This window comes from Falco punctatus, assembly GCF_963210335.1.
Source record: "Falco punctatus genome assembly, chromosome: 14".
Taxonomy (NCBI): Eukaryota; Metazoa; Chordata; class Aves; order Falconiformes; family Falconidae; genus Falco; species Falco punctatus.
The window spans coordinates 15,319,361-15,331,918 of NC_137594.1; the positions used below are offsets into that span (position 1 = coordinate 15,319,361).

Consider the following 12,558-nt stretch of genomic DNA (forward strand, 5'->3'; position numbering starts at 1 on the left):
TCTCTAAGAAATCATACTACTAATTCTATAGCAAAGCATTGCTTAATTGATGTTCAAATATTTTTAATGCATCCTTTGCTATGCTTTCTAGGTGCCGGATAAAATAAGGAACAATTACGAACTGAAAAACGGTTGGCTTTTTGTTTAATCTGAATTTTACGTCCTTTAATGTAAAAACGAGTTAATTCATGGTTTTTAAATGCAGTTCATTTTCATCTCCATCATACCAGAAGTATTTCATAAAAAGTGGCAGTTAGTTATAGGCATAAAAATGCAGTCAAGCTGTAATGCTAATGTTCCCTCAGTAAAAGATTTATTTACACGAGAAGATGAGAATTTTTAATATAGCATAAGCTATTTAGTTTCTCATTACTTTGCTTTATAGCCTATGCTAGATTTCTTAAAGTTATTCCCAATATATTGTATATCTCTGAAACAATAGTTATATGAAGTAGTTAATATGTATGACACTTGCATAAGAATTCCATTATAATCCTTAACTGTGCATTGATTGTAGCCAGATCCCAAAATCATTTTATTGTCTTAAGTTCTGTTGAATTTTGTATGGAAGAACAGTAAAAGTGGGCCTGGCTTTTTTTTTCTTTCTTTCTTTTTTTTTTTTTTTCCTCCCCCCCCCCCCCCCCCGCCCCCCGCCTCCATTCAAGGATGCAGTGTGAGCTGATTGCATTTTGGTTTATGCTTTTACTTAATCACATTAGAATCATCACTATTTAAACAATTGTAACTTATTTCATCTTTCTGTGGGCTTGGTATGGTTAACCCAAACATCTTGTTTCAGAGTATTGCAGAGTACAAATAGCTTAGAATTTGTATTGTTTATGTGAGAATTCCATTTTAGCTACAATATCTTTTAGAAAAAAATAATATCGGAAAAAAAACCCCTACATAAGAGGATGTGCGTTTACTGACAATGAGAGTTAATGAGCTAATGAATTAAGCGCACGGTGCATGCATGTATGCGCTAAAATGGAATTGCTAGAGACAGGATGGAACACCATTTCAAGTCTGACCTAGTAACAGTATAAGCAATTGTTCGTCTATGAGATGCATGTCCTATATTAGCTTGGAAAAAAATAAATGTTAAAAAAAAAATAAAAAATAATCAAGCCTTTGTAAGGTGTCCTTACTAGAGACCTTCACAATCTTTAGAGAAGTGAAAATTAGTTCATTTGTAAAACAAGATGCTTGCGGTTTTATGAAATGCAGATTAGTCTGCACAGATTTTGAAACTGTACATTCACACATGTAGACAAATTGTGTTCAGAGTTTGTAGATGACTTTAGAAATTTGTTAATAATCAGAATCTGGATTAAGAAGAAAGTAGAATAACAAATCATCAAAGCAAATGTGATTATTTGTGAACATTCTTATCTCTGCACTGTTCAGTATATCTTGCTAGAATGATTAAGAAAAGAGATTGTTTTTCACGAGGAAAGCAAAAGCTTAGCATTTGTGCGATAGCTATGTATATATAATTAGAGGGCAGCTAAAGGGTAAGGAAAACCCTCAGTTGTTTGGAAGGGCAAATGAATGCATGCTGGTCCTGGCACAAAAGGAAGGATGGTTATGTACAAATTCAGTTGGAAATTCAAGTTCTTAACCATTAGGGAGGATACGTTCTGGAACAGTCTTCCTAAGAGAACAGCATACCGAAGAAACTAACTGCTTTTTAGGAGAAATTTGGTGAATTTATGAAAACTTGTGCTGTGGTATTTATGACAGTAACGGAATGAGTTCACTGTTGAATGTGTCTTCCAATGGGACAATGATACTGAGATTCATTACCAATTACAACATATATGAAGATATCCATTCATTAATTAACAAGCTGCATTGAGTTTCTTAGAAATTGCCTACTGATAATACTTTTAAATGCTGTTGATTCTGTTTAAACAGTATTGCAGCTATGGGAATTTTTCTGGGTGTGTTAGGAAGTATCAAAAAGCTGACAGAGAGGTACAGTGTAAAATTACAGTTTTACCAGGAAATGTGTTTTGCTAAGGAGCAGGTGTGGATAACACAGAGTAGCTGAGAAGCAGGTCATTTTTATTTGCTATGCAAGTCCTTTTCCAAAGCAGTACCTCCGGTGAATATCCACTGAGTTGTGTTCGAACTGACTTGTAATAAAACATTTTGCGTCACTATTTGGAACATCCCCTGAAGGCACAGGGAGGGACACCTGCTTTTTTGTTCGTCCATAATACAGTTGTCATTCCTCAGAAATTAATGGAAGCGTTCCTAGCTTGGATGAATTGTAAACTACATAATCAGTAGTATATAAACCCACCTAATTTTGGCTATATTTAAGTACATTTGAAAATTCAAAATATTTTCAGCTTGATGTTGTGTTACATTTTCTGATCAAAATTCCCAGCTGCCAGACCATTACAGCGTAACCAGAATAAAACAAAGAACCAGTTAGTTTTACCAGGATATGTGAACCCTTCTTCCCTTCCCCTTAAATAAATACAATGTTCTGTTCACAGGGCTGCTCTTGGTCTGTTATATTTGTGGATTTTGACGCCCATAACCGTAACAGACAGACTCTCTGTTCTTTGCTACCCCGAGAGTCAAGGTCTCATGTAAGTAATTAAGTTAAATTCACCTCAACAGAGTGTGGAGAAAATAAATGGGTATGAACATAATTCTTAGTTCTATGATGGCCGTTATGTTCTGTTTAATGAAGATGGGAATTTCCTGGGAAAATGTTCAATTTTTGGTTCTTAAATGTCACTGTGATACAGTTGTTTCTCTGACACGGGATTATGATGGCATTCTTTATTTTATGAATATTTAAGCTAAAATGGTAGCCTGTTAGTAGCTTCCTAAACAAGTTCAAAATAAAAATTTAAAATAGTAATGAACCGCAGTCGTAAGTTAGGCAGGGTTTGCAGACTTGTTGATTGTTTTTCTTTTGTCCTAGTTTCCACTATGCAGTCAGTGCTTGCATTTTTGAAAACGTTTGTTTTAGCTTTAATTCATTCTTTTGTCTACAAAAGAAGCTTTTAAGGTTGGCTTATCATAAATTGCTGAATATGGAGGATTTTTTGTTATTATAAGCTACTGTTGCAAATGAGTTATTTATCAGTGAGTAATTCTAAGTGACATAAGTATAAGTTAATTTAAAAAATATCTACTTCAGTACTAGCATCAAAAGTAAATTTGGTTTTTGAAAATCAGTAATTTAAAATGTGTGATAACTGAGTTCTGCTTTTTAGTTCATTCAGGGATATAATAGCATTTTTGTTCATGAAACAGACTATTAATCTTCGACATTAATAGTTTACTCATTGTATAGAAGAATTATAGCAGAGTTGTAATACTGGATAATTAAAATAAAAGGCACTGTCAGCTACTTTTTTGTAGCCTAACGGTCTTGTAGAACTCTTTGAGTTTGTTATTTGCTGAAGACTTGAAATATTCCAGCAGAAGCTGGTTTCCTAAGTTACTTATGCTCTAGAAGAAATCTTTGTGGGGGCTTTTTTTTCCTATTATGGGTGCACATCAATTATATTGGCAAAAATAGGGTACTTAAAATGGTCGGATATCTTAAATGTATCAGCAGAAAGTAATAACAAAACTGTGTGACAAGAATTACAATGTAAAACTATTTTTTTGTGTTTCTGTAAGCTTAACTTGTAGTGGTGATGCACTAATTAGTAATTTTTCTTGTGCTTTTAATTCATGATGTTGCACATGGTTCTTGACAAATGCTACTTAAATTTTTTGCCTTAAATTATTCCTTATCACCTTAATTGTAAATCCCATAGGATTGTTTGTTACAGCACCTGAAGAATATTGCTGAAAAAGCTTTTGAGAAATGATTTTTTTAATCATAGTTACTTCTCAGCGTTGCACCTTTATAAAATGTGATTCTTTTTGAGCATAGGATACCCAAATGTTTGTGTTTGCTCCAGGAATAACCTGGAGGATATTTTTTGTTTCTAAGACACAAAGTTCTAGAAGGTATTCACTTATCCCTGCAGATTATCAACTGTAAAGTGGGTCAGATTCAGAGTCAAATGAGTTCTCTTTTAAATTGTATATCCAAATATTTTGTTTGTAGTTTATACTTAAACATCTTTAGAAGCCTTATCTTACACACTTTTTTAATATATTAGGACTATGATTTTGATAAAAGGTAAGATAATGTTCCAAATGTATATTTCACTTAGTAAGTTGAACAGGTTTTGTGCGTCAAATAGTTGTCAGAGATCTAATTAAGTTTGTGATGTGCTATTTCTCCTCTCCTTCTACAGAATACCGATGCAGCTCTTTTGCCCTGTCTTAGTTACCCTGCATTTGCTTTGGATGATGAGGTTTTGTTCAGTCAAACACTAGATAAAATTATTAGAAAATTGAAAGGAAAATACGGGTTTAAAAGATTTCTGAGAGATGGGTATGGAACGGCCCTGGAGGACAAAACACGACGTTATTATAAACCAGCAGAAATTAAGGTAAAGGAATACCTAGCCTAGATAAGGACAAAGTTTGGTTCTCTTAGATGTTTAGGCAGTACTTGAAAAACAAACAAACGGCCAAAACACACAAACAAACCAAAAACCCCAACCCACAAAACCCCAAACCAAAATCCCACCCAGGAAAACAAAATAAAACAGAACCTGAAAACCCCTCAGTATTTGCAATTTGAATTGCACAGTGATTCCTAATTGCTTCAAGTGACGAGATGCATTTTGTAATTTGGCATGTGCAGTTTTGAGAGATTGCTAAGTCAGCAAGTTAGTCGTTGATTCGTTTTGTAATGAATGTGCTTGCATTTACATTTTAGGGTACAGTTGATTTCACATAACAAATAAGGAAGTTATTTATCATTCTATTTAATTTCACAGCTGACTACAGTCTGAGCGTATAGAAAATAGTTTTGCTTTTGACCACAGTATTTATCAGTAAAGGTTATCTAAATGAAAATTTATTTTTTTTTCTCCCTAGTAGTTTCTCTGTGGAAAATAAAACATGGATTATATAAATATTCTGCTTGAGAATAAGCCACAGCATACGTGAAGGCACAGTTAAAGTGCCCATAGGATTAAGAACCTGTAATCTAAATGAAAAGCTGATGCACTAAAATGTTCTTACATTCATGTTTGTCTTTTGTTGCTTTGAAATTATTCAACAGGATATTTGCATACATGTCCTTAAACCAAATCGATATATCTGATTGATTTTTCTTCTTTTCAGCTTTTTGATGGCATTGAGTGTGAATTCCCTCTGTTTTTTATTTTCATGATAATTGATGGTAAGTACAGCTCTACGTTCCTGTTCTTTGAAGGCATTAGAGAGATGAACCCTTAGAAGAAAGACCCAGAAATTTTTTTCCTGACCTGCCAAAATAAACCATAATGCAGTGAGACTAAATATCATACCTAGAGGTGTGTCTCATGGGTTAAAAATCCCAAGCACTCAACCTCCATTATTTCAGCATTTTTAATGTGAACTCTTTTTAGAATATAACTTGATACAGGTTTTTTACAAGCTTAAATCTGTGGCATTGTCCCTGCACAGTATATCAGAACTTCGCAGCAGCACATGAGAGAAAAAGAAGAGGGAACACATTGACAAACTGAATGTTGGCAGCGGGTCTTTTCAAGTTGGATATTCTGTGGTAATTGAAACAGAATTCAGGAGAGAAAAAAATGAACAAGAAAAGATCTGCTATCTCTTTGAAATGCCTGTGCTTCCTGACCTCATTTTTCCACATAGCCAGTTAGTCTGATTTAAAGAAAAACAAACAAAAAACCCCAACAACAAAAAAAACCCTCACTACCTAGACCTTTTCTTGAAGGCAGGAAGCATACCAAAAAAGTTAGTGGGTTGATTTCAGGATGGAAGCTAAAATTCACATACAGCAGAAGTCTGAATAAGAAAATGAGTAAGGGTTACAACCCTCAAAAAGAGCTGTAAATGGATGAAAACCTGGCCATCTGTTTTTTGGGGTTTTTTTTCCCTTTAGTGTGTGGAGTAGTTTTCAAATAAAGATGGTGAGAGGCACAGAAATCTGCCATCTGCCTGGGCTCCTCTGTGGCCACCCACAGATTAAAATATTTTGTTTGAAGATGTAATAAGGTTTCACACCTGATTTTTCTGGAAGAATGCTTGACGTTTTTCAAAGAGTGATGCCTAAAACTGAGGCAAAAGGCACTGACATTTAATGCTGCCCACTTGCAGTTTTGTGAAGAAGAAAGGTAATCATCTTTAACTGAAGTCAGCAGAACGATACTCTTTTTGTATTACAAAGAAAAAGTAAAAAATACATATTTTGCACATACTGTCATTATTTTCTTTCCTGTACCACAATTTCATCAAATAGACCAGTTCTCTCGGTAGATTTTGTGTGCACATCTCCAAATCCTTACGCTTCCTTAATGCAAAATTTGAAACGTATACAGAGCGACTTAAACTGCAAAAATACAACTAAATAGGTGGAGTGGATTACAGTTGAAGTTCTTTATAATGAAAACGCTGAAAAAGCCCTCAAGCTGCTGCGTGGGGGATAGCGCTCCAGCTGAAAGCCTCTTTACCCATCCCGCACACTTGCCGAGTACAAAGGAAAGCCTTTTCCGCAAAGTGTATCAAGCTACCGAGTGTCTGGGCGACTCCTGCTAGCTGGGTGTCGTTACCTGCGTAACAGTGGGACAGTGCTGCGTTAAATAAAAGGAGTCCTGTAAGTGATAGTCCGTACTCCTCTGATGTTGTTCACATCGGCAAAATTCTTTTGTCATTTTCTCTTTCAAAGATCAGTAGAACATACTCAAGTAACTATACATTTACTTATGTTTTCTTTTATAAGGCAAACTTAATTAGCTGATCAACTTTTCTGATTTGTCAATGACAGCTTTTTAGGATTGTAAGATACGGAGAGTTATAACAGTTCTGCAAGTAGATACTACTGAATTAGCTACGCATTTACTAGTAGTATCAAGAACACTGTTTTATCCCTCATGGGTGATGGTCATTATTACCCAACTGTTATCTTCACTAGATAATTTCTAAAAGGAATTGTATTATCACATAAATGCATCTTTTTGTCCTCTACAGCATCTGCCAATAAAACTAAATTACAAGGAGTCAGAGTATCATATTTCTCTTGTGTCAGGGCTGTGCTCAAATGTTTTGAAATAGTTTAGTGTTACTTAAACACGCTTTTTTTTGTGTGCAAACTTTCAGTGCAGTTGTTTCTCTTGGCAAGTGATTTTGTTTCCTGTGTATATACGTGGGAATATTTGAAAATGTTACAACACTTGTCAAGCTTTGGGTTTGGGTAGAGTACAGAAGAGTCATGGAAAGAGAAATATCCACACAGCAGTCACGCTCCAGCTTCCTACTGCACTCTGGCTTTTCAGTAGGATAACTCGTTGGATATTCTTAAAATAACATGAAAGATAAAATTTTGTGACTTTTTAAAATATATGTATTGATACACTTATATAAAGTCTCAAAAAATAACAAAAGCCATATCTAAACTTAAAACCAACCATACCTAAACATGTCATACACATAAATAATCTACATATACATAAATACATACCTTACACACACAAACATATTTAACAAAAAACATATCTAAACTCCTTGTACTGAAGCTGTTGTGGTATATTTGTTCTCAGTGGATAAGTTTGTGGTTTTCTTTTGTCTTTTGCCTTTCAGAATTCACCCTTTTTAAGAACACAAAAAGGCTGCTTCACTACTAATTTTCCTGTTGGGATTTTTCTCAAAATGAAATTGTTTGGGACTCTCTGGGTAGTAGATAGGCATCTGCAGCTGTAGGAAAGGATTGAACTAAACGAATCAATATGGCTCTTTTTTTGGATGACATGTTTGAATAGCATTTTTGAAAGCTTTTTTGCATTTCTGGTTGAATGTGGAGGATTATGGTAATTTTCTAGGATAGGGAAGGAGGGAAACATTACAGCTCTTTTTAACAATATGGAAGAATATGATAACTGAAAACTATGGAAAGAAATGAATGAAAAATGTACAATGAAAAGTTTTCATCTAATTGTTCACCTTTAAATGTTAAAAAATGTTCTATTTTAAAACATCAATATGACTTGTCAAGTTCCTTGGTGAACAGGAAGGCTCTTGGTGTTTTTGATATGCATTTTCACCTAAGAACTTTTGATGAACTGAACATTGGTCATCTTAATATTCATCAGATTCATTTTGAGATGACCAAGTTCTACTAGAAGAACATTTAAGGTACTGGTATTCCCAGACTTACCAGTTTCTTCCCAAAAGCAGCACCATAAAGAGTTGACTGCTCTGTTTAGTATCTCAAGGTGTGTCAGCAATTCTGCACATCTGTAATATGAATATAAATACCTACGTAACTTACAGATTTAAACACTCGATCTAAAAATCTTCAGAGGGGAATTGTTCAATTTACTACTTGAAATTCCTTTTGTATTGATTTATTAGGATTTCTAGCCAACACACTTCTAGATCAGTTTGCAACTCTCTCCTAGCAATTCAGGACCAGTCTGTCTCCGCACTGGCGCACAAGCTGTGCTGCTTCATTCTGCTGTGATTAAGGAAGTTATTTACAGCTAGCTGGGCTGGTTGTCTGTGCCCAGTTCCTGAGCCTTTGTGAGTTCGCAGCTTTACTGTCCCACGTAACCCTCCATCGATTCCAGTTTAAGCGAGTGGCTGATTCATGATCCCTGTGAGATTTACCTGTAGCAGCAAGTGAGGATCTACAGTTTAGTCTCTTACTTTTCATGAACTATATAGTGTGTAGGCGCTACGTCATTGAAAAATAAACAGTAGATTATTTTTTTTCTTCTTTTATGAACACTAAGCTCACAGAAAAGTTTTTTCTTCTGTTAAGTCAATTGTTGTTTGGTTGTTTTTAGGAGTTTTTAGAGGAAATCCTGCACAAGTAAAGGAATATCAGGACCTTCTGGATCCTTTGCTTCAACATACCTCTGAAGGTATAATCTGATACTCATTCTTCTGAAACACTGTAGCTTTTTATTGATCTGAAATTGTTAAAATACTGACGTTTCTATTAATGGACATTGCAGTCAGAGCAAAGGAGAGGTAATAATATCACTATGTCTCCTGAAGGCAAAATCTAAAATACTAAAATTAGCTCTTCCACGTAGATACATTGCATCATAAATAGTGTGATAATAAAAGTAATGTTATCTGGAAAAATGCTACTGACACAAACTTACACTGTACGCAGTCAGTCCTCCCCTCCTTCGCCTGTGCTTTGTTATTTACAAAATTCACTTTCACTTTGCAGGACAATATTAACTACAAACAATGTTCCACCTGGATACAGCTGAGAATTACTTGTGTCATTCATTGTCACTTCACAGGATTTTAAAAAGAATTTGGTATATGCGTATGAAATTGTTTCTAGCTTAGAGCAGTGCAAGTGGCAACATGCTAATTCTAATATAAACACTCTCTTACTTAAATTGTGCACTCCGGAATTCTGGTGGAACTGCAGACAAGGCTGTTGGTGGCCTACAGGCACATCCATCCAAAATTCAGTTAAAATAAAAAGACCAAAAGGTTGAGTGGGAGGGGAAAAAAATGGCCTGAGATCATAACAAGCTTCAATATACTGACAATCCAATTTTAAAATGGCATCTTTAGTCACCTGTTCTTGACATCTGTGCTACAGTTACACAAGTAGGTGCTGAATATTTTAGACTTTGTTCATTAAAATTAGAATATTTGTTGAACTAGTTTCTGTTAAGAAACAGAAACATTTCCTTACCAAATTTTCATTATGTAGCAGATTTTCTGACCTTGCTGATCCTTGCTTTTTTCTGGTTATTAATGATTATGTGAAGTTCCATGAACACTGAATTAATCTTGTGGTTCCTCTTGGTGAATGCCATCATTATTATCTAATCTTAAAATTCCTGGATGTGTTTGGATACCTCACCCGTTTGAAGGTTCTATCTCTTAATAACTTTTCAGTTTTTCTGAGCTTCCTGCCAGTAATATATTTTTTTTTGTCTAAGCAAGTAGTCAGACAGTGTAACTGTATTCTGTTTATCACCTGTTTTTTAATCCAAATTAAGGTGAAATTTAATTTTGTAGAGAGCATATTAATCTGCTTTTGTATTGCATATAATTAGGTCAGTCTTTTTTAATTATGTTTCTAAATTCTTGACTCTTGTCCACTTAAAAAGTGTTGAAATAAAGGATATTAATCTACAGTGATCAGTAATACCTGTGGCAGAAATCTAGATATGAGATATGCTATCTTCCAATGAAGAAGTTATTCCATTTTGTTTCATGATGTTTCAAAATGAAAATGCTGGCTTAAATTTTTTTTTCATACTTGCAAAACTATAATTTTTGTTTAAATAAATGTTTGATTACTTTTGGCCAAGGTGTTTTAAAAAGTTGGCTGATGCTGAGCTGGTATTAAGTACAGGGAAAACCACCCCAAGTGTTTCACTCTGATGCAGCTTTCATTTCTGTTGGTTATGGTTTGCTATCTGGGCTGTATTTTGCTTTAGGTGAAAAATAGTAATTTTTTTCTTTTTTGCACAGTAAGGCACTGCACAGGCAAAGTGTGTGTTCTGGGAAGAAATTCTGTGGAAATGTTTGGTGACAAATAAAGTAATTTAATATTGCCCTGGGTTTCTTGTACTGATTGTGGCTTTGAGGCAGCAATGAGTGACAACAGCATTTCTGTTCAATCACATTATTGCTAGGGTGTAACTTCCCCTGTTTTGAATCCGCTTCAGCTTTATTATGGGACTACAATCAAATAATAAGGGAAGTGAAATGTATTTATTTACTGTACTTATTTTAAAACTCCATAGGGTATCCTGTCGTACCCAAGTATTACTATGTGCCCGCTGGTTTTGTTGAACTGGAAAAGAAGAACCCTGGCAGTCAGAAACGGTTTCCCAGTAACAGTGGATGCGATGGAAAGTTTTTCTTGTGGGGACAGGCAGTTTACGTCATTGCACAACTCCTGGGTAAGAGGCTGAGGAAATTCTACCAGGTTTTTACTTGTCTGAAGTGAAGGATGTTTTCTTGTTAACGTTGTTCTTGAATCTGAACAAAACACATTGGCTTGAGTTTTGAATGGGCTATGGGTGGCACGTGTGTTCTCTGCTTCAGTACATATGTGACAGGCAAAAATTGCTTTTTATTCTTTATGTTAAAACTTTCTGCTGCGTGTAGCATACTACGAAGCTTACTGGAATATTTCATAGAATACTGAAAATCTTGTAAACATCATAGGCTTCTCTTGCTTTTTTTTTTTTCTTGCCTTTCCCTCTTAATTTGTTCTTCATGACAAAATATATTAACATGATACTTTCTGGATTAACTGTGTCAGCTGCAGCTGTTTGTAAGCATTCTATAGCATTTAATTCAATTGATTTACTGCTTGAAGCAAGACAAGTTTAAACTTTGAATAGTTGCAGTCTCAGATAAAAATGTGTTCTTCAGTCTGTAACGTCTGCTCTTTAAAACAGAAGAGACTAGGTGAGCATTGGGAAGCGTGTGTCACAGTCTGGCCATCGAAGGCCGTTACGGTGCATTTCAGTCACAAATGAGCTCTTGGTCTCACTTGAGATGATTCAAAGGCTCATGCAAAAAGTTAAGTCAGGAAAGTCTTCACAGTTATTTATTTATTTATTTATTTATTTATTACGCTTCCTTTTAGGAGGAAGATATATTACTTCATTTTTAACATGCTCAGCATTTACCTGGTAATCAATAGACTGAGTTCTAAAAACTTCTTTTTGGTGAACACTGTAAAGGGAAACAGGCTGGTGGCAGTAAAATGAGAAACACTGAAGGGGAATTTAAAAATTCAGGCCTTGGCAAGAACAGTGGATATATCTTTAGGTATGGAGGAACAGAGTCCGTCTGCTGCTCCGCCTGTTTGGTTTCACTGTATTCCTTCCATAATTCCTTTTTTAGCCAACACTGTAAAGTAAATGCAGGCAATCTCACTTTTAATGAAAAGACAATTAATTTAATCTCTTAGTATTAGCCAAGTAATCCTCAATAGTGTGTGGAGGAATACTGCAGTAATTCTGCTAGTATTCATCTTGTATTAATATTTGTGTATTTCTACACCTGCAGAATGTTGGTTAAATAAATTATTTATTGTTTGCTAAATGTGGTGTGAGTAACCTAACATTTTTTTGTTCCAATTCTTTCTTTTGCTGACCGCTTACATGCTTTTTTTGTTAATAATTATGCTAAATGTCTTTTTGAAATGTTGTCATTTGTGACTGTTCCCTTTATTGTTTTAAATTTTCTCTGCACTGTATGCATTACTTCTCATTCCTCCCTTCCTTTTTTCAAAATACTTTTTTTCCTTTTCTCTCATAGTCTTTGCAAATAGGGTCTGGAAATTTTTACACAAAGCTAAATCTTACCACCGGTGATTGTTGTATCAGGAACTCCATTTATTCATGCTAATTTATAGTCGGTGCATTTAACTTTGCTCCTTTCTGGATGAAAACCTACCCTGAGTAACAGTTTTCTCCTTGGTGAAAGTTTTTGTGTGTGTCACTTTGCTTGCTG

The 12,558-nt window shown here is 34.9% G+C and overlaps 1 protein-coding gene across 6 annotated transcripts in view; it reads left to right on the top strand.

Moving 5' to 3' along the window:
- The window catches only part of PHKB (phosphorylase kinase regulatory subunit beta), an 89,054-nt gene that overhangs the window by 33,216 nt on the left and 43,280 nt on the right, over window positions 1-12,558 (top strand). For all 6 annotated transcript variants that reach the window (XM_080410814.1, XM_080410813.1, XM_080410816.1 and 3 more), the window contains 5 exons: window positions 2,508-2,603; window positions 4,281-4,478; window positions 5,221-5,278; window positions 8,892-8,969; window positions 10,833-10,991. In XM_080410814.1, the coding sequence (XP_080266940.1) occupies window positions 2,508-2,603; window positions 4,281-4,478; window positions 5,221-5,278; window positions 8,892-8,969; window positions 10,833-10,991 (589 nt within the window). The remainder of the gene's footprint in view (window positions 1-2,507; window positions 2,604-4,280; window positions 4,479-5,220; window positions 5,279-8,891; window positions 8,970-10,832; window positions 10,992-12,558) is intronic.